At 47.3% G+C, this 22,783-nt stretch overlaps 1 protein-coding gene across 1 annotated transcript in view; it reads left to right on the top strand.

Annotated features, from left to right (window-relative positions):
• Positions 1-22,783, top strand: part of MYO18B (myosin XVIIIB) — a 254,335-nt gene that overhangs the window by 108,662 nt on the left and 122,890 nt on the right. Inside the window, 6 exon segments of the mRNA XM_047697085.1 lie at positions 462-527; positions 5,244-5,372; positions 7,596-7,739; positions 8,775-8,864; positions 22,039-22,158; positions 22,475-22,583. Of these exon segments, the coding sequence (XP_047553041.1) occupies positions 462-527; positions 5,244-5,372; positions 7,596-7,739; positions 8,775-8,864; positions 22,039-22,158; positions 22,475-22,583 (658 nt within the window).

Raw genomic sequence — 22,783 nt, 5'->3', positions numbered from 1 at the left:
ATCTATTCAAGTTCCTGCTTTCACTTCTTTTGAGTAGACACCCAGGAGGAGAATTGCTAGAGCCTACAGTAATCCTGTCTTTAATTTTTAAAGGGCCTGCCATACTATTTTCCATAGCAGACACACCTTTCACTGACTTTTGCGTCTTTGGGTTTTGTTTTGTTTTTTTTCCTCTGTAAATGGGCATGGTGGTGTGAGGACCCACCTCCGGTTGCCATGGTGATGCCAGGAGGTGGTGTCTGTGAGGGTCCCAGCAGAGAGGATGGCACACAGTAGGTGCTCAATACATGCTCATCTTCTGCGCTGGTCCGGGTGGGGTAAGGCTCTGCTGCTCGGACTCCCAGACATGTGGAACCATTCATTCTCTCTTTCCCAATGCTTCAGCCAGCCAGCCAGCCTGCCTGACCTCCCATGGGAGTCTGTCTCATTCTGTCTCTCTTTAATTGTCCTCCTTCCTCCAGGCTGTGGAGGAGCTCCTTCAGACCCTGGACCTGGAGAAGAAGGCCATGGTCATTGGGCACAGCCAGGTGAGTAAAGCTACTTTCTTAGGTCACCCTGTTCATCCTGTCGCAGACCCAGATGAGCCCTAATTCTTGTCCTACTTCACCATCCGCTAGCTCTGTGGGCCTACTTTTCAGCAAACTGAAGACAGGGCTGGCCATTTTCTGCCCTGCTTATCTGACAAGGCCGGGAAGATAACATAGGTATAATATGGGAGGAAATAACTTGGGATATATCATTTGTTAGAGGTTCGTTCCCCTCCCAGGGACCTCAATGGTCTGGAAGCATTAACATCTTGCTCCTTAGTATGACTTTCAGAGCCTTTGGAAGACTTGCCATAAAACGTGAGAAGAAACACTCAGCTTCACTCAGAGCTCTGTAACTTTGACTTTGCAACCAACAATAACCAACCTATAATCCCGGCTGATTAGCAGCAGTAAGTGAAAAGTTGGAGCTCCACGAGAAGGCATGTGATTTTAATGTTGAGAGAAAGAGCATTTCCCAAATGGTGTTGAGCCAAAACCCTTTCCCATAACGTTTCAACATTTAGAGAAGAATTTCACAGAGTCCCCATATGCCCGTATGTCTTCTCAGCTTTTGAGAAGGAAAATATGGTATTTAGGGCTTCCCGAACTATTTGACCATGGGACTCTCACCCTTTTGTCTTTGCGGAAGACCCCTTATCATCTCCCAGAACTAGTGTTACATGGGCTCTAGTTTGGGGAGTAGGGTATAGAGATTGTGAACTCAACAGTCATGTGGTAGGCAGGGGAGAAGGGTCAAAGTTCAGGAGTAGAAACGAGAGAGAGAATAGACCAAGGGAAAAATTGCTCCATTCGCTTTCCTGCTCATCTTCTGATTGACAAACACCAACTCATAAACCTTGTGAATCACTATATCCAGCTGCTATGCAAGGTGCTAGGGGCAGGGCCCACATCTCCAAAAGCCCACCATGGTGGCATCACTGCCCATTAGCCATTCTTGGAACCCAGAGTAGCCTGTCCCATCGCACTCACTTCCTTGGAGAGCTCACAATCTTTCATACAATTCCTTGCCCTGTCAACACACAAGCCTCTCCCTGCAGGCCTCTTGCTCCTGATAAAATGGGTGGCAAGTGTGTCTCAGTCTGATTTATCCCACTAAGATTTGGCAGCAACTGGACCTTTTCAGACCTTTCCTGTAGAGGGAACAAACCTGTGCGTCCCTGGGCTTCTGCCTGAGGCCAGGAGCTTTTCCTGGCCTTTCTTGTTTTGTTCCTCGTTTCCCTCGAAACTTCCTGTGAGATAATTTGTAAATCCCTTCTTTACTGGATCTCTGGAAAGTAAGCCCCTTTTCAAGCCCTTCCAGTTAGCTAGGAGTACTGAAACATACAGCTCCCATGAAAACTGGTATCGCCCTGAATCCCAGGGTCTTTTCAACACACTGTGAGTTCTGTTATTTATTAGTGGAAATGTATCACATAGTCTTTACCTGTACACAGGTCTTTATAGTCCAGAATCAGAGCACTTGCTCTTGACTCCAAATATGTCATCCCTGTGGGCCAGAAATTCTCAAAATATGGTCCCTGGACCAGCCACTGCAGCAGCAGCATCCCCTGAGAGCTGTCTAGAAACATCAAGGCTCAGATGCCCATCTCTCCTCCCCCACCCCAGACCTAGTGAATCTGAAACTCCAGGGGTGTGGGACCCGGAAGTCTGACTTGTAACAAGCCCTCTAGGGGATCCCAGCACATGTTCACGTTTGAGAACCACTGGTCTGGATAATTACGCAGTTTTTTTTTTTTTTTCATGAATATAAAAATCAGCCTCTATCATCCCAGTGGCTATTGTAGAACAGGGAGGAAAGTAGAGGAGGAAAAGTCTTCATACATATTTTCACATGGCGAGGACAAGAAATCTAGAAACCAAAACATCCCAATAACAAGAAAAAAAAAAGCCATTGTTCTCGAGTAATACTTGGTATTCATTAAGAAACGGTCAAGAGCAAATTGAAGTCAGTGTATCGTTTGGAAGCCACGCCGGCCTGTGATCGTTCAGGGGACATGAAAGTCTTAGGCATGGCAAGGTCAGACACTTTATAGGTGGGAAGGTCCTGAAAGAACAGGTGCATCTGGGCCATACACCAGGGCTCCCCGACTTCCTAACTCTGTGAATCACGAGTGAGTGATTTAGCCTCTCTGAACCTCTGTCCCCTTATCTATAAAACGGAGCCACTGCTTTCTGCCCCCCAAGTGGGCTGTGGAAATCAGTCAGTTGTCACTTACTTGTGAAATGCATTTGTGAGTGGGGCGAGACATTTATCAAATAAGCTGACATTGTAGTGTTTAAAGAATGAATCTCCTCTAATCTGGAAAAAGGCTGGGGCAGGAGCTAATTTCTCAGCAGTCCCAGATATGGGAGCTATGGTCCTATTAGATTTTTTAAACCTTGGCCTTCCGCATTTTTTTGAGGAAAAACAGCTCGCTGGAGTAGTGGGCCCTACAGATTCCTTAAATGTGGGGCTGTTGGGACGTTGCACTCTGCTTGGGTCCGATAAGCCACTGGACCCACGAAAAGCAAATAATTTAGATGTTTCTTTGTGATTTTCAGCCCCTGGGGCCTTATCAAGGCCTGTGCTGAGGGCCATGACATTTATGAGAAAGGTGGAAACCCACGTGCTGTTGGCCTTGTGGTTGGCAAAATGCTCTTTAAAAGGAAAAAGAAAATTCAAGATAAGATTCTGCACAGCCAATGACTTACTCCCGCTCTGTGTATGGTCGTTTCCAATTATCTTTTTAATGAAAGCTTCATACTTAATCAATAGTGGTTTTGGCAGTGCCCGCCGCCTTTTGTAATATACGAACTAGAGCTGTCATCATTTTGATCATTGATTTTTTTTTTTTATAGCAGCTTTTGGGACTCGCTAGCTTGTGAAATTAATACAGTCATTATTGAGGCAATCTGATAGGTAATGAGTCAATCGTGTCTTTATTTCAAAGAGGCTAATTGCCTTGGTGGCTCTGGCTGATTGGAAGTGTTCCGTAAGGCCAGGAAAGGTTGCAAAACAGCTCACACTGATTGGGCGTGCAAATTCTCATTTTTCCATCAGGGAAGGGTTCACTGTGGGATAAACGGAGTGGTCTCCATTACAGTGAATAGGTTTAGGGGAATGGCCAATTGATGGAGACCCTTTGTTCCACCTAGAATCAAATTGCAATTCAACCCCAAACTTCAGGGGTCTGCATCATAGCGAAGGAGGAAACAAAGCTTCGTGTTGACAATGAGAATGGGGTGCCAGAGGAGACCTTGGCTTTGTGGCTGGAGTCAATTACATAAACTCTCCCTGGGCCAAGAGAGTCCTCATAAGGTTGCTCTTTATTAAAATGGGACATAGGAGAAAGAGGTTTGAAAAACGTAGATACCATGCAAATGTTAATTACATTCAGTGGTAACTGTCAGGTCTGGAGTCAGGTGGAGGGAGATATTCTCCCTGTCGCCGCTCGCTGGTGGAGGGAAACACCATTATTAGCATCAGTTTCTTCTTCCATGAAATGTGGGGGATGGCCATAACTACCATATAAGATGATACACATGAAATATTTCCCTGCATATATCAAGGGGTTGGTCCCGATCCACAATCCTGGTGGATAATATGCCCGATTGCTTGAGAATATCATTAATTAAGATATGATTGCTGATTAAGATAGTAATGTCACAGATGGATCAGTTCCTTGGAGACACTGAACAACTTTGGGGGTGCTAAGCCACCTCTGGCAAAGAAATACGCAGGGCTGGTCATAGAAACGGGCAGCAGATGGGCTTCTGAGAAGGGACTCCTGCTCCTGTCACTGACTCAGCTCCCTGGCCGTTAAGGAGGCTTTACTTTGCTTCTGGGAGGTGAGGCTGATGGTGGCTGCCCGCCTATGCTGGCCGGAGCCCGCCAGGCCCCAGAGCGTCAGATGACCCGAAAATCCTTCTGTGTGCCCCGAAGTCAATGGAAGATGGCCCTGCAGGGTGCCAAGGAGGCATCGGTCACTTTGTTGTCAAGGGGCCTCCATCCATTATTGATGAGCAGTGGCCTGGAAATCGTGGGCCGCCTGCTGTTTTTCCCATTAGATGCCTGAGCACCTTCTGTGGGAGGCACTAGCCTGGCCCGCTCCTCTCCTGGCCACAAAGGGCTGCCCTCGTTGCCTCCAACATTCCCTGCCCCTCCATAGAAGGCAGGGCCGAATATTCCAAAGGTACTGCTTCTCCCAAAGGGCTAGCGGGCCCTTACCAGAAGGAATGCCCATTCCCAGGCCTAATACTAAACCCCTGTATTCCACCTTTCCTGGGGCAAACCCTGGGAATCTGTGTGTTTCCTCGCACTCTCCAGGACATTCTGTTGGACAGAGATATTTAGGCCAGATCCTTCCTAGCTGTGGCTTTTCAAATGAATGTGTGCCTGAGTTCCCTGAGGCTCATGTTAAAATGTTGCTCTGATTCAGCGGGCCTGGGGTGGGGTCCCAGATTCTGCATTTCTAATAAGCTTACCAGTGGTGACCATGCCACTCATGGGGGCCATGCTCTGAGCATACAGGGTCTAGAAGAAAGGAAAAAGGAGCCATCAAGAGGCAAAATGCTTTGATCATTTAGACCCTCCGTCATGGGCACCTGCTAGTAGGTATCTTGGGTGGAGGGAAGAGAATTGGCTTCTCAGTGGCTACAGCCTTGCCCCCCAGATTCAGCCCAAGAGGAGTCACCTGTCACCTTCCCTCCTCTCAGGTTTTCCTCAAGGCAGGCATGGTCTCCAGGCTTGAGAGGCAGCGGGAGAAGCTGGCGTCTCACAGGATCCTTCTATTCCAGGCGGCTTGTAAGGGCTTTCTTTCTCGGCAGGAATTCAAGAAGCTGAAGGTATGGTAGCCAATGTGCCTTGTCCGCCCTGCAGAGGTGCTAGGTCCCGGCAAAGCAGCGTCTGAGCTGATCTGGGGACTGTGATCACAGGTGTCTCACACTCATGCTCCTGCAGGAATATTAACATGGGATATTAACATGCGGTTTCAGATCTGACGGGTCTGGGGTGAGCATGAGGCTCTGCAGGTCTCCTGAGATGGTGCCGGTGCTGCGGACCCATGGGCTCGCCCTGAATGGTGGAACTTAAAAGTGACACTTTGCAAGATGTGATTTTTTTCTAGGACACTGACATCAAGTTACCAACGATGTCAGACTTGATCTAGATTATTATGGGGTGGTCCAAGCCCTGCTGGGTCAGTTGTGGTTTCCACCGGTCCCATTTCTGGAGAACCTGGCTTTCATGGGTCAGCAGGCAGGGTGTGACAGGACCTGGGCACTGAGGCTTTGGGGACCAAAGGGCCAGTTAGGAGTCTTCAGTCCTGAGCAACCCTGGGCCACTATCGTCGGAGACCTTTGGAGACTGAATTTCTTCTCTGTAGCTTGGGCAGTGGAGAAAAGGCAGCAGGGCTCTAGAGATGCACAAGAAGTATGCTTGAATCTTGCTTTCACCACTCAGTAGCTGGGGTCAAGGTGAAATGGGGTCATGTGCGCTTAGCATGGTACGTGCCATTGAGCTCCACAGACGCTAGCTGCTGTTACCTTAGTATCTTCATTAGTAAGTACTACAGCTAGCATGCGGTCTCATTACATGAGCCTCCTGTAAATCTGTAAATTCACGTATACACCCTTGGCAAAAGCAGGCAAAGGAAAGAACATTAATAAGTAACATTTTGTGGGCAAATTCACTGGCCCACTGCTCACCCATAGCCTATGCCCTTAGAATGATTTAGAGTAGAGGTTAATGAAGACCCTGGATTCTGTCTGTACCCAGGCTGCAAGGGTGCAAATCCCAACTCCACCATTGGGCAGCGGTGTGGAGCATGTGACTGGGCCACGCTGTGCCTCAGTTTCCCCACCTATAGAATGGAAATGAGAGTAACTCCTACATTCCCAGGGCCGTGGCAAGGACTGAGCTAAGTCTATAAGGTGCTCAGCATGCTACCTGGTCTGCAGGGAGAGCCATACCAGCTGGATAAGCATTGGCTCTCATGATGGGGATGTCAGTGATGCATCTCCTGGCTTGGTAGTCAGCATGGTTCCCACCTGAGACACTAATGAACTTGGCCCATGGTCCTCCAGCAGTGGTCCCAAGGCCAACAGCATCTGAGTCAACATGGCATCTGTTAGCCAGTCAGATTCTCGGGCCCTGACCTGATTTACTGAATCAGACCCTCTGGGGGCAGAGCCCAGCATGTGTGCTTTAAGGAGCTCTCCCTGTGCTTGTGATACACACTCAGGTTTGAGAAGCATAGAATTCGTGTTTAAATTCACTTAAAGTGATACCTAGCCCCTAAATATTTCCTTGAGACATAATCATGGCCATTGTGTCTTATGGACAATTTTGGGGGATGTTTAAGGATTTTCCTTTCATGGTGACTTTTGAATTCTCAGCTCTGCACAAGATGTGACTGTGTCGTATCATATTTTCAACCCCTCTTCCTCTACTTCTTCTTAGGTCATGCAAGATTAAATTGGGACATATTGTCTGACACCCAGAGCCCAGCTTGATGAAAGAGGCTTTCAAAAAAAATTTTTTTTAATTTAACAACATTTTTTATTTATTTATTTTTTTTGGAGTAGAGTGGATACCCAGTGTTATGTTAGTTTTAGGTGTACAACATAGTGATGGAAGTCTATACATTATGCCGTGCTCACAAGTGCAGTTACCGCCTGTCACCATCCAGCACTATTATGGTACCATTGAACAAAATCTTTTTTAAAAAAATCATTTATTTATTTATTTTTGCGAGAGAGAGAGAGTGTGCAAGTGAGCACTCATACATGCACAAGCAGGGGGATGGGCAAAGAGAGACGCATACCCCCAATGCAGGGCTGGATCCCAGGACCCCGGGACCATGACCCAAGCTGAAGGCAGATGCCTAACCGACTGAGCCACCCAGGCTCCTGAAAGGAAGTTTTAAAAATTTTAAAGTTAGCCAATCTCTTCCCTTAACTATGAACCTGCTTTTTCCATCCCTCTTGCTGCCACCCCCTTGCTCTCTTTCCTTCACCTTCCCTGGGTTGGGAAGGGCCCCTCGAGTTTCTGGTCTCTTCTCCCTGCAGATTCGCCGCCTTGCTGCACAGTGCATCCAGAAGAACATGGCTGCGTTCCTGGAGGTCAAGGACTGGTCGTGGTGGCAGCTCCTCGTTTCCCTCCGGCCCCTGCTGAGTGCCACCATTGGGGATGAGCAGCTCCGTGCCAAGGAGGTCAGTCCAGGTGGCTGGCAGGGTGCAGGGTGGCCACCCCTCTTCACACCCCCGTGTTAGTCCTTACATCCAGACCCAGTGTCCCACCTTGCAGGTTCTTGATCTAGAAGTGTTCTTCCCAGGAGCCCTTGCTGCCCCCTTCCAGATATCCCTCTGCTTTCATCAACACAGACACAGACCACCTTCCCTCCTGTGTCCAGCTACACACTAGGCTTGTGGGTGCTAGGCAGATATCCCATTACTACCCAGGGGTACATGAAGACTTATGGTCCATCCCAGGGAGACTCAGTGGTGGAATCCTTGAGTCCTTGATCTCTTTGTGTCTCAGGAAACACTCCCCTTGCTGTCATTTCTATCCTGGTAGTGCCCTCCTTCTACAGGTAACCATTTTGATTGGTTTCTGGTTTATCTTTGTTGTTGTTTATCTTTGCAAAAGTATCAATTTACACATGCACACAGAGTTCCTTTCTCTCCTACACCAAAGGTAGCATGTAGCATACTGTTTATAATCTTCTGTCACTGGTATTTTGCACTTAGAAATGTATTTTGACAGTCATGCCATGTCCAGTTTCACAGAAGTCTTCCCAGTTCTTCTCTCTCCATGACACCCCAGTACTCCTTTCTGTGTGCATCCCATAGTTCATCCCATAGTTCTTTCCACAATTCATCCCATGCTGTGGGTAGGCATTTGTGCTGCTCCTGCTCCTGATGGTGGTACTACAAGCATAATGCTGAGCCATTGGCAAGATAGTGGTCTCTGGTGGGTGAAGGGCCAAGCCCACCATCTCATTCAGGCATCCCCAGTCTTGGGTCAAGCAATGGACTCATTCTGAGGATTTGTGTTCTGCCCCTAGACTGGGATGTTGATATTTAGAAATGGGGAAAGTAAAAAGCCCCCTGTAGGAATTTAGCATCTGGACATTATCACAGATGCGCTGGCAGAATCACTCACTCTCTTCCCCAGTTGCTCTTACCCTACGTGGAACCTCAGCTTCTGGTCCAGAATGGCTTCTGGTAAGGTGTTTGCTTTTGTAGGCGGAGCTTACAATGCTGAGACAGAAGCTAGAAAAATCAGAGAAGTCACGAAATGAACTCCGGCAGAATGCAGACCTGCTAGAGAGCAAGGTAACCCATCTATCCTTGTGGGGTTCCTGTGTGGGGTGAGGTCTGTTGATGGGGGGTGGTTTCATGCCTGACACTGTGCTAAGTGCTTTACAAGCCTCCTCAGAATAACCCTGTGGGGGCATGCTGTCCTTGTCCCCATTGTGCAGAGGAGGAGACTGAGGCTCTGAGATATTAGGTCTCTTCCCAAGTTCACACACCTAGCATGTGTAGCACTGAGATTCAAACCTGTATCATCTAACTCCAAAGAGAAAAATTTCTAACATAGTCATAAAAGCACAAATCACGAGGAAGAATGGATAAATTTTACTATGTTAAAGTAATCAACTTCTTGCCAAAGAGGTCAGTCCAGGCGGCAGGCAGGAATGTTTATCAAAGCATAAAATGAAGACACACCACCTACTGGGCCATGAAAATTGCAACACATATAACTGGCCAAGAGTATTTGTACATGTAAAGAAAAACACTCTAGTAGGAAAAAAAAAATGGGCAAAAAGAGGAATTGGCAAGTCCCAAGAGGAGAACTCTTGTTTCAAGAGTTCCAGTGTCCTGAAATTCAGATGTCCAAGAGACTCACGAAAAGATGCTTAACTTAACTAGCAATCGGGAAATGCAAATTAACACCACAATAGGTACCGTTTCGCACCGCACCTTGAATTGGCAAAATCCAAGTCTGAGGAAGCCAGGTGTTGGCAAGGATGTATAGCAACAGGAATTGTCATAATGCCCTGGGAGTGTAAATTGATCTCTTCACTCTTGAGCAACTTGACCTTGTCTCTGAAAGTTAATCCTGTCCCTATGCTCTGCTCCAGCCATTCTATCTTGGGTATATGCTGGAAAATGTGTCTCACTTACATAAGAAAAGATGAGAAGTATAGAGGAGTGACTTTGTCATGAAAAAATATTAACACCACGTGGGAGTCTATCAATAACAGAAAGGATGAACATATTTTGTTAGATTAAAAACTGAGTTGCTAAGACGCCTGGGTGGCTCAGCCGGTTAAGCCTCTGCCTTCCGCTCGGGTCATGATCCCAGAGTCCTGGGATCGAGTCCCACATTGGGATCCTTGCTCAGCGGGGATCCTGCTTCTCTTTCTGCCTCTGCCTGCCACTCTGCCTGCTTGTGCTTGCTCTCTCTCTCTCTGACAAATAAATAAATAAAATCTTTTAAAAAATTGAGTTGCTAGAAGTAGAAATGAATACAGAGGCAAGAAAACTGTGGCCCACAGGCAGAACCCCATTGGCCACAATTTCTTTTTTGTAAATAAAGTTTTATTGGCACACAGCCACACCCATTCATTCACATGTAGTCTCTGGTGGCTATCATGTTACAATGGCAGAGCTGAGTAGTTGTCACAGAGACTCTATTATCTACAAAGACTAAAAAATATTTACTGTCTGGCTCTTTATAGAAAACATGTCCTGACTCTTCAACTAGAGACGAATCTACATGGATTGCCCTCCAAAACATAACACTGAAGAAAAATGGTTTAAGTTATGGGAGAATCCTTAAAATATGGTATTGGACATATTACCTTTGAAGTATGCAGGACAATACTGTTTATGGAGTGGGGCATCTGCTGTATGGTTTTGGTGTGAAGATATTTCATGGGAATCATAATTTGGGGAGCTTGGCCCCCTCTGGGGGATGGAAAGGGACATGTGATTGGAAGTTACATCTGGGGGCTGGGGTATGACTACCTGGCTAATGTCTTCTGTCCTTAGTTGGGTGTTGAGTTCACAGGCTGGGGATGGGGACGGGAGTCAGATGGTCCCTGCCCCCAACGGAACTACTGCAAATTCCAGAGTCCTAAACAAATGCATAGAGTATAACGTGGTTGTGGTTGTGGAGCTGTGGGTAGATCAAGGAAGAGCTGTTCACAGAAACTAGCTGTTCCTCTTAGTTTTTCAGGGCTAGGACTCTAGTAAGTCACTTGCGTAGGGCATGAAATTTAAAGGGGTGCCAAAAAGTCAGCAAGATAAATCATATTTCAGTGCAGGATCTTTTAAAATGTAAATTGATGCAAAAAAATCCATGATGAGCCAAATACCAAAATTTCAAATAAACGCAGGACGGGTGGGCTGGGATTAAGGTGACGCCAGTGAGGCGGTCGGCACAGTATGATCCTGTCTCCATTTAAATTTTTGATGTTTTATTCATCAAAGATTTTTGGCATTAATTTTGACTTTCTTAAATATTGCATTAGAATGTTATTTATCTTGGTTTCTGAGTTTCTTGGTACTCCCTGAAGTTTTGTGCCCAGGGTGAGTGCTATGCCCATCTCCTCCTTAGTACCAACTGTCATTCGGAGCCTGGGGTGGTACCTCAGATCCAGCTAGGGAGATGGCAAAATCTGTGTCCTTGCAAGGTCCCCAGGCCAATTGAGGGAGACAGACCACAAGTAAATAAACAAGCAAACTACTTTTGGATGGTCAAGTGCTATAGATATTAAGCAGAGGAAGGTGGTAGTCAGACGGGGGGCTCTTTTTTTTACCTAAGTGGTCCAGGACGGCTTCCCTAGATTGATATGTTTGAGTCTAGTGGTAAATCACTTGGTGTCACCATCTGTGCACAGATCTGGGGAAAAGAATGGAAGTGGCAAGTGCAAAGTTCCTGAGGCAACATGGGATAATATTTGCCAATTTAGAGCAAAAACTGGAGCTTTTCACACCTGTGAGCCTGTGGTGCTATTATTACCAGTAATATTGTTTGATTTTCTATGTGGATAGTGGTGGCTATAATTGGGTTCATGATCAAGGCAACAAGACACATTCTTCTTCTTCTTTTGACAGCCCAGTTTGAGCCTGGCTAGCTCACGTGGGGACATGGAATGAAGTCTGGGGTGGTGGTCATCTCTTTTCCACCATTTCTCGTTCCCCTTACATTTGTGTCCACTCTTCCCACCAGAGGTTCTCTCTCTCTGACTCCCATGGACAAGGCAGGGACTCCTGGAAGGGACAGTTACAGCACACAGAGTTAGGAGAGGCTGGGTGGAAAGGCTGCACCATGGGTCTATGCCCTCTTGGGGAAAATAACTGTAAAGTAGGAGAGGAAATGACGCTCAAGTACCCGCCCTGCTCCACGGTCTCATTCAAGTCTGTATCGAGCACGCAGCCTGACCTCTCTTGCATTTGGCTCCAAGTAGCAATGGTAGAGCAGCAGAAGCAAGAAATCAGAGAGTGCATGGGCTGGGAATATCAGTGACTTCCCTGTAGATACTCCTTCCCACTGAGCTGACATTTGATACAGTAATTCATCACCAACTGTCAAGTCGGACTTGGGGGCTTGGGGTGCCTCAGCTGCCAGGGGAGACTGGAGAGAATGATGAGGTGAATATCATTAGCATCTAGAGCTACAGCTTGCCCAGTGCTGGGAGAAAGAAGGGAGGGGCCAGGCTTCTGAGACCTGAACCAAGCCTTCAGAGTGTCAGCGCCCCCCAAATATTCTACTCAGGTTCTTTGTGTCTCTGTATTATACATGGGTATGAAAAGACATATAGGGCCTGGCAAAAATAAGAGAAAATTTAAAAGCTAAGAACATCAGAGCAATGGGAAATAAGAGTTGAAGGGCATATCAGACCAGAGGAAGACTTAGGAAATAGAAATTTACCATGAGCCTTAGACCTGCTCTCACTTCACAGACTTAGCATGGGCTGTGCCCTCCACCCTTCTTACCCATGTAATGCCTGCTCATTCCTTTTCACCCAGTTCAGGTGGTACTTTTTCCAAGAAACCTTTTGGCTTAACATTTTGTTAAGGATGGGTTGGCCCCTACTGATGTGTGATCCCCGGGCCTTGGGCTTCCTGTCGCTGCATTGATGGGTGTGTCCTAACTGCCCCTCTCTTGCACCACCTCCTGCCCCCCACCCCCCAATGCATGCTTGTGTCCCAGCTAGAAGGTAAAGCCCTAATGGCAGGGGTGTGTCTTTGCTCATTGCAGTGGCCCAGGCCCTTGTGCAGAATAGACACCAGATGGGTGAATGGAGCCATGAAAGTTGAACTGAAATGTTGATGCTGAGCTCCCTAGCAACCACAGCAAAGAGGGAAGCAAGATATCCCCAAAACACGTTGTCCCCAGGTTAAACACAGGCACGCGCGCGTGCACACACACACACACACACATCTGTTGCTTGAGATAATACTAATTTTCCCCGGTATTGAGATATTAGAGAAGCTTCTTCTATGAGTCCACATGAAAAGGGGCACTAAGTAACCTGGCAAAGTACAACGTCAGTAATGTGCGTATACTAAATAGAGGAGGGGATCTCTAGGAGTGCTTTTGTGGACATTGTTTTGAACTGCAAGCCAAGGAAGGGCATGACATCAGTTCCCTAAAAAATTCAACTAGGAGGGAAAGCAGAGCTTTATTCAGGAAGCACATTTAAATGGACTGAGTGTTACCGTTTCTTCATCCTCCTACCCAGGTTCTCTCCCCACCCCCTCCTCTTGCTTCTTTTTAAACTTTATAGTTAAGGTCCAACATACAAAAGAGTACATACCCGCTAAGTTTTCAGCTCAGTGAATTTTCACAAATTGAACACATCAAAGCAATCAACACCTGTATGGAGACACAGGACATTCCTGGCTCCTTCCAAAACACCCCCACCCCTAGCCCTTTAAGCCACTGCGCTGCAAGGGTAACCGCTGAACAGACTTCTAACAATGTAGATTAGGTGGTTTTTTTTTTTTTTCTCCTAGTTTTGAACTTTTCCTAGATACAGTCAAATGTGTGTGGTTGTGTTTGTGTGGTTTCTTTCATGTGACATTGTTTGTGACAATCATCCAGGTTGTGGATGGTTGGGGCCTATTCATTGTCACTGCTGTATAATATGCCATGTGTATAGAGTGTTATTGATTCATTCTACTCTAAATGAGCATTTGGTTGTTTCCAGCTTTGGGCTGTCATGAATAAGCCTGCTGTAAACATCCTTCCACATGTGTTTTGGTGCATGTATCATGCACTTTCTGTTAGGAATGCACTCAGAATGGAATTGCTAGTTTTTGAGTTCTTTCTATATTGGGTTCTAATTGATACAAACAGTTTGCTTAATTGTATATACCAGTTGGCTCTCCCATGGCAGTGGGTGAGCATTCCAGTTGCCCTGCACTCTGATCAGCACATGGTATTGTCCTTTTCATTTAGCGGTTTTGTTGGCGTGCAGGACTCTCACGTCATGATTTTTAATTTGTGCCCTTTCGCATGTGTTTGAAAATTTGTCATCCTCTTTGGCAGAGTGGTCTTTCAAGCCTTTTGGCCATTGTCTACTGGTTTTCTTATTGATTCGTAGCAACTCTTTATATACTGTGGATATAAGTCCAGTTGTTGGATATACGTGGCATAGATCTCTTCCTCTGCTCTGGCTTGCCCTTCTGGATGCAATAATCAGAAGATCTATTTTCTGAAGTTTTGTCTCTGAAGAGACCTGCCAAAGCACTAAGAAGAGGTCAAAGGACTCCAGAACTCCCAAACCTGTATCAGTGGCAATAGGTACACTTGTTTGGTTTCATTCTGTATTTTACTGATTTCCAGATGCATGCTATTTTCCACCTTTTTGTGTCTCTGTAATTGTGATGCATCTTGACAATCTCTAGCATCTGGCACTAAAAATTGACAGCACTTTCTTTTCTTATGTTCCATAATGGTGTATCTTATCATCAGAGGCAGCTGAGATTTGGTGATATGTAGCCTACTGGGGCCCAGGTGAGATTTGATTTGAAGAAAGGTCTTTCATTCTTTCCCCTCCCCCGAAAAGCTACTATGATTTTTTTTTTAACCAGTTGCTTTTATACTTTACAGAGCATCCAAATCACCTGGGGGGAGCTGTGTACATTGCAGATTTCCCATGCCATCTCCCGAAGCTTTGACCCAGGAGGGAATCTTTGGGGATGGGCGTCCTTCACTGCTTCTTTGTAACCAGCCCCAAGGTGAATTTGACGCAGAGTCATGCCATGTGAAAGCAGTGGTTCTCATACTCCAAAGCGTGTCGAAATCCCCTGGAGGATGTGTTAGAATATAGTACGCTGCTCTGCAGCCTTAGCAATTCTGAGTCAGCAGGTGTGGGGAGGCTTTGGAGGTTCGGAATTTTGAATGTGCTGTCAGGTGATGTGGAACCTGCCAGTCTGGGGACCACACTTGAAGGAACAGGTGGAATGTACTTCCTTTCCTGCACTTCTACTGTCTTAGAAGAGTTTCTGTTGATGGTTGGGAGGCAGACAGTTCTTCGGGTCATGTATCCCGAAGATACCCCTGGTCCCGTTCATGGCCTCTGCACCCCACCCGCTTGTCTCTGTAAGAGGGGGGGGAACAATTGACAGAAATGTTGCTAAAACATAGTATGCCTCATCAGTGGAAACTCCATTTGACTAGGCTTATTAAAAAGACAACATTATTGCAAAATGATTTAAGTGCTTCATTTGTGAAGGAGCCGAAGAGGAGATGAGACGCCTCCAGGAAGCAAGCTATAAATATTCCTCAAGTGTGCAAAAAATTCTGCCTGGATGCCAAGTGGGGTTTTTTATTTTCATCCGAAAGCAGGTCTCTCTTCTTACAGGGATTTCCTATAAGGCTGTGGGAGCACATGGAGAAAAATGAGAATGGGGTGTTTTCTTCCTTCTCTGGAATATCTTCTGGGTTTTCCTGAAGACTTTATTTATAGCCAAAGACAGGTCTGTGCACTCTGGATGTCTAGTCTCGTCAGCTTGATAAGTTTCGCTTTTTGGTAAGGAATAGCTGAGAGAGAATCCACCGGCATTCGCCAGGATTCGGTTTAGGTTCAGAAAGCGTATTTGCAAAGAGCCGGGGAGTTGGTGCTGGCTAGTCACTATCATGGCCAGCAGAAGTTAATCTCTAGGAGGGAAGGGAAAAGACTTTCGAGGAGTCATGTGCTCATGTGGTGACTGAGTCTAGGTTGTATAACAAGTCTTCTGACTCCTGGTGCTCTGCTACACCTCTGTGCCTCTGTGGACTGGATGTGGCAGGCCTGTCATTCCCAGAAGAGTAAGAAAGCCTGGGTACCTTGGGATATTAGAGTCTCTTGAGCCTGAACTCCTGGAACATGCTGGGGAGAGTGTCCTTCCAGCAGAAAGCTGGCTGCAGAGGTCCTCTGGCCAAAGTCTGGACATAGTCATGGATGATCACAGTGGGCTTAGCTGAGGCCCCACAGAGGAGTGCACAGCTGGAATATTCCGTGTGCCTTAGTCAAGATGGGGGCCATCTTGTTTTCTCTACCTACTTTGTAATACAGATGAAAACCTGGGGAACTGGATGAGTTAAGGTCAGGTCCAGGAGCAGAAGGTAGATGAGGGGCAGGTGGATTTGGGCCCTTGCTGCCCGTCGTACACAGCCCGTCTTCACCCATCACCACCACCGCTAACACGTATGTGATTACATCTTAGCTCTTTTTATACCCCTCAAAGCATTCAATGTCAATGGAGTGAATGAATGAAATATTGTTGGATTAAGTAATTAAAGTAACAATGAGGGGCGCCTGGGTGGCTCAGTGGGTTAAGCTGCTGCCTTCGGCTCAGGTCATGATCTCAGGGTCCTGGGATAGAGCCCCACGTCGGGCTCTCTGCTCAGCAGGGAGCCTGCTTCCTCCTCTCTCTCTGCCTGCCTCTCTGCCTACTTGTGATTTCTCTCTGTCAGATAAATAAATAAAATCTTTAAAAAAAAAAAAAAGTAACAATGAACAGTGTGTCTGTGCCAGGTACTGTGACCCATCCTTTACCTGTTTTGTCTCATTTTACCTTCCCAACAAAGTGCAAAGAAGGTGTGATTAGTATTCATGTGTTCTAGAAGGGGACAGTGAGGACCAGAGAGGGAAAGTGATTTGTCCAATATCACACAGCTAGTGAGTAGCAGAGCTGGGCTCTGACCTTGGGTCTGGCTGACTCCAAACAGGCAGCAAGAGAGGAGGAGCAGCTCCTCCAACTGGGAATCGGGTCAGGCAGTGGCTCCTCCTTCCAGCCAAGCCCTGCAGTCCTGGTGGCAGGAGGGCCTCATGCCCGCAGGGAGGCTATGGAATGGGGTCAGTTCCTGAATCTGGCCCAGATCACAGGAGCTGGAGAATCTTGTTAGAGGTTTACACACCATCCTGAAGGGGAGTGCCGGACCAAAACACATCTTCAAGATGGGATGTGTGGGGGACAGCATCCCAGGGGTTATTTCCTCATTAGGGGGGTGGTGCTATGGCACTTTGAAGACCTCTTCCAAAGCTCATGGAAGACCCTCTCCCCACAAGGCCTGTCGATGATGTGTCACCCCATGTGTCCTGCTCTGAGGCATGACACCGCTCTCAGCGTGGCCCTTTGGCCTGTTCCCACCGACACGCCCACTGACATGCCCACCGACACGCTGGAGTCTGTGGGTCCCTCCCTTCCTCCTTGGCTCCTGCATACATTATTATGCATTCTTTGAGCCCCCAATAAGCAGTTTGACAGTGTGTCTAGGAGAGAAAGTCCTGGAGCCAGGCTGCCTTGATTCACATCCAGCCCTGCCGCTGGCTGGCCGGGCGTCCTCAGGTGAGTGTCTGTACCCTGGCGCCTCAGGTCCTCATCTGGAACGCGGAGATGTCAGTACCTACCTCTCCCTGGTTCCTGGAAGTTTCTGAGGGTTACCTTGTGCCGGGCCCAGGGTGAGCACTCTCCGAGTAGTGACAATGATTAAGGTGGGTCCAGCTGGGGAGAGAAATACACAGGGAGGTTTGGACCTGGTGCCCAGAGTGAATCCTTGGGGAACCCTGGAGGCCGCCACTAAGCTAGAGAATTATTCTGAAGGTCCCCTAATGCCTGAGGCAGCTCTGAGGGCAGACACCATGCGATTGAAACCATGGCTTTAATCTCCTTGACAAGCAAACAGTGCCCCAGCCAGCCGGCTCTGCGGCTGGACAGAACCTTTCCCTATTGATTAACCCCTCCCCCCTTTTTCTGATTTTATTTTCCATTTTCTCTCTTAATCACCCAGGTTGACAGGGATGGGGGTTCCCTTCCACCAGGGGTCCATAAAGCTTTCTTTTTGGGCATGTCCCTCAATCGTGGTTGATCTTGCCTTTGAGCCCCACCTTAGCTGGCTGCATCAGTCCCCCTCCCCCATCCACTCCTTCTGGGTCTTCTCCAGGGGCACTGCTGACCCCAGTGGGTGTGGGACCTTGAGTCAGATGGTGGATGTGGGGACAGGGAGGCGCTGTAAATATGACTCAGAACCTGGGATTCATGCTGGACTCCCTGTGGGACCTAACAGCCATGACCTTGAACAAAATCAGTTCATGACTCAATGCCTTAGTTTTCTGTTCTGTGAACAGGGAATGACAGAAATGTCTCTCCCAGCATTCGGTGAGCATGAGCTTTTTCTGCTATAAGGGCTTGTAATGAACCAATTGTTTTCTTTAAATTGAAACTGGGAAGTTTTACTGGGAAGACAGTGAAAGGCCACCGCTTGCTCTCTATAGATAAGATCATTTGAGGAGTTTTGAGAGCTCTTGAATATAAGAGCCAAGGACAAGGCTGGGTTAAGACAGGTGGGTGTTCTACATGTGGTTTTATCTCCCCAGCTTGGCAGGCGGATCTGTGAAGGCAGAGCCCTGCACACAGTTTGTGCTCACATAATGAATGACAAGGGACAATGACAGCCCAAAGGGTCCCGTGTGTGCTTAGCATTCAATGTCCATCAACATTTATGGTTACCCACTGTTTCTCTCAAACTGCAAATGATGCCAGTGAGAGGGATAGATATTATTTCTATTTGACTGTATGTAAAATATACTGCAAATTCATTCATTTCTGTCCCCTTCTCTTTGATAGACCTTTGGAGTCATTGTCCCTAAGGACAAAGAGAGTTTCTGATGATTTGGCTTAAATGGTGGATCCAGGGAGGTTTTCGGAATAATTTCTAGTTAATTGGTCCTTGAGTAATCTGCAAGGATCCTTCTGGGTTTGCCAACCAGGCTCTCCTCTCGTTAAATTGGTTTTCATTTTATATTTGCCTAATAGCTCTGGGCATGGTGCCCAACCCTCACCTCTACGGATAAAGCCCTTGGGCCCCAAAATGTAGGAAGGGAGAGGGTTTGGTGGGGACAGGAGAAGGTCGGGGGCTACTTGTCTCTGTGAAAAGCGTCTGCCATGTCCCTAATTTGAAAGCATTAAGTGTCCTTGGGGCTCTAGACTTGGGTTGTGTAGAACTCAAAATTAATGCCTTAAATTAATTTTGTGCTCCCTTTGCTCAGGCTGATTAGAACAAATTAAATTTCACACTAATTGGCTAAGGTGGGGAGAACACAATCCTGGTGTTTGGGATCAATGCTGATTGCAGGGATGGGGGACGCAGGGCATTAGGGCGTGATCTGGGACGTTCCCAGGTTGCTCCAGCCCATATTCAGTGCTCACTGCAAATGATCATTCCTCTAGGGCCAGTGTTGCTGTGTCCTGTTACATAAGCCAGTCTAACCCATCTAAAGCCAAGCATGAAGCCAAGATTAGGAAGAGATTCTGGCAATTTCTAAGGCAGTAATTCTTAAACTTGGTTGCGTTTAAGCATAACAAACGTGTTGAAGTCTGGATCCCTGGGTCCCACCGAAGATTGCAGTGGTGTGGGCATTCTGGGAATCCTAGACTGGGCTCTACATTCTAACGACCACCCCAGGGGACCACCCCCAGGGGACTGCAAATGTGTTTCCCCAGAACACATTAAAGATACCAGTGTAAGGAACAGCAACAGGAAGCCCCACCCCAGAGACAGCCAGGAGGGCTCTGCCCTTGGAGAGCCCCTGGTTTGCGACAGGACTCATCTGGGCTCAAGTCCCAGCTCTGTCACTCACTTGCTATGTGACTTTGGAATGCTCTCCCTAAGCCTCCTTCTTCCCCGTTTCCATTGAAATACACATTTCAGTCTAAGCCCACACTGGTGTGGTCACCAAGATGGGAAGCCCATGGGTTGGAGGAGGGGGAAAAAAGATGGGGGGCCTAGAATGTTCTGGAGCAGCAATCCTTGTTTTTGTAGCTCAGTTTTTGGGGACTATTTTTTAAAAGATAATTTATTTGGTTTTGTGTTTTGCCGATTACAAAAGTGGTTTGAAAAATCAACAGTGGAGAAATGCATTACAAGGAAATAGGAGTCCCCAGTGAGCCCACCCTTCTAGGGGGAAAGAAGAAATCCCTGATAACGGTGCAAGTACAAAGAGGACAAAAACGGGAACATGCCAAACATTCTTTTCTGCAACTTTGCTTTTCTCCGTCCCCCCACCCCCACCCCGCTCTCCACTGTTGGCAATATATCTTGGGGACTTTTTTTTTTTCCAAGTCAAAATGTATAGATCTTCATCCTCCTCCTCCGTGGGGCAGAGGAATGATTTTTGAGGCCACCTGTGAGCTGATGGTATTGATGGGCACTAGCTGGGGCGGCAGCTGGGTTCCATGCTGTAAGGACCACTTAGCGTCTGTGACAATAGCCCGCAGTCGTTTCTCGGTGCCACGCACTGGGTCTTATGCGAGAAGGAAGTGTTTAGACATCTTCATGTACAACATTTATGGCATCAGATGGGAATGCAAGAAGGATGATAGACTTCCCCAATGCAATGCATTTTACCGCTCAGCCGACCACAGCCCCAGAGAGGAAGACGTTGGTCCAAGGTCACGTAATATGTTAGTTGTTGTGTCTGGACTTGAACTTCGTACCTTCCTCCTCCTCCTTCTCTTCCCCCCCTCCTCCTTCCCCTTCTCCTTTTCCTCCTCCTCCTCCTTCTTTTCCTCCTTTTCCTTTTCTTTCCCTGTCTTTTAACCACTGTGCTCCATGGAAGGAGTCTCCGTTTCCCGAACTATCCTTCTGTGTAAGGTCATTTCTGAGCCTTTTCATCATAAATGCTCCACTTATAACCATTTCTCTCCTCATTGCTTTGGAATATCCTTGAACCTGGAAGGCTGCACTTTGGGAGAATAGTAGCACAGAAGTCTTGACCCATCTGGCATCTCTAGTTGGTCGTTGATGGGAAAAACGTCGGTGCAAGTGGGAATTCATTAAAATATAAGTGTTTTTATGTTTTTGCCTTGAAACAGAACTGCCTTAACTCACTGTACTTCTGAGGTAAGACCACAGCCTGTAGAGTGTGAGCGCCTGACTCACGACCCACTTCTTCCTTTCTTAGACCATGCCCTGAACACGTGACTATGTGATTTCTCCTTTTGATTTCATTAGGGCAGCGCAAATGGTGAGGGAGTTCACTGGCAGAAACCTAATTTATTAATTGTTTTTTCCTGTAGTTTTCACACCTGCAACTATTTGAAAAAGTAGATGTTTGAATTAGAATTTAAAGCGTTTTAAGAAGCAGCTCGCATGCATTCATTTCTTCCAATGCATTCCCCCTAATTTTTATGGAAATGCCTTGCCTGGTCATATTTTTTTAGGTGTATGTAATAGTTAATTTAATCAGTAATTGTAGCAGAAATGCACTTGGAATAAATGGGTGGGGAACACACAACAGGGAATGGCCATTCCCTGGTAGAGGGGAGCCATAAAGAGGTTTTCTTTTCTTTCTTTATTTGAGAGAGAGAGTGTGCATGCAGCACATGAGCAGTGGGAAGGGGCAGAGGGAGAAGCAGACTCCTCGTTGAACAGGGATCCCAGTGTGAGACTGGATCCTGGACTCCAGGATCATGACCTGAGCTAAAGGCAGAGGCTTAAGTGACTGAGCCCCCCAGGCGTACCCAAAGAGAGGTTTTGTAGCTTAGTGCTTTCCTATGTGGTGGGCATCTGTGAGTCTTACTGAGGGGAGCCTGTTGGTCTGTCCAGCAAAATGATTCACTGAAGGATGGGTAAGGAGAATTTCTGCTAAAACAACTTTTTAAATTGAGCCCTTACTATGTGCCAGCCCTGTGCTAAGCTTTATGTGAATGATCTCCTTTAATTCTCAAAATGATTCTATAAGTTATCTCCCACCCTGTAAAGTTGAGAAAACTGGGAATCGGGTGGGCATCCTGCCTGGTTCACGGTCACAACGCTGGTGAGTGTTGGGCCAAGAATTCTCACTCATCAAGACCAATACAATTCTGACATCCACGCTCTTAACCATCTCATGACACAGAGAGCTGGTGATTTATCCCTGGGGGGTCCTGTGGAGGGTGCCTGTGGGGAGAAGGGTTGGTGGCCCTCCTCCCATGAGTGACCCTGTTGTAACCCTCCCCATTTCAGATTGCTGACTTGACCACAGAGCTTGCTGATGAACACTTCAAAGGGGACGTGGCCTGCCAGGTGCTGGAGAGTGAGCGGGCAGAGCGGCTGCGCGCTTGCCGGGAGGTCCAGGAGCTGAAGGTGAATAGTCCCTGGGAGCTGCTGGAGGGTGTGGTTGTGGCCACGCATGGTGGCTGGGAGTGGTTGGGCCTGCCCCCCTTGCCATCTGCCTGCGTGTGAGAGCGGTAAGCCTGCGCAAGGTACGCTAGTTTGCAGACTCCCATGTTTAAGGTCCTGGAGGACATTTGGGTCTTCCTAAGGCTTGGCCTTGGAGGTGCCCTGAATGAGCACCATGCAGGGGCCAGACAGTCCCTGGCTATGGGGGTATTACGGGGGGAGACCGCCAGGCCCAGACTCTATCGAGCTCCAGTTTGATACGTTGAGGTCTTTCTTCCAGAGCAAGTATGAGCAAGTCCAGAAGAATTTGGGGGAAGTGCAGAAGCAGTTGGAAGAAGCCCAGCAGAAAATTCAGTTGAATGACTTGGAAAGGAGCCACATTGGAGGAGGTGAGCAGACCGGCGACTCCTGCGGTTAGACGTGGGTGGAAAATGCCACCTTTTTGTTTCATTCATTCATTCATTCATACACACTGAGCACTGACTATGCTCAAGACACTGCTTTAGGGCTGACATAGCCCAGCCCTCCCGGAACTTCTGGTCTAGAGCAGACATGAGTCAGAGAACCCAACAATAGCCCAAATAGCAAA

The sequence above is a fragment of the Lutra lutra genome, chromosome 12 (genome assembly GCF_902655055.1).
Source record: "Lutra lutra chromosome 12, mLutLut1.2, whole genome shotgun sequence".
NCBI classification, from domain to species: domain Eukaryota; kingdom Metazoa; phylum Chordata; class Mammalia; order Carnivora; family Mustelidae; genus Lutra; species Lutra lutra.
The sequence above is the reverse complement of the archived record's forward strand: the minus strand, read 5'-3'. Positions and strand labels throughout refer to the sequence as shown.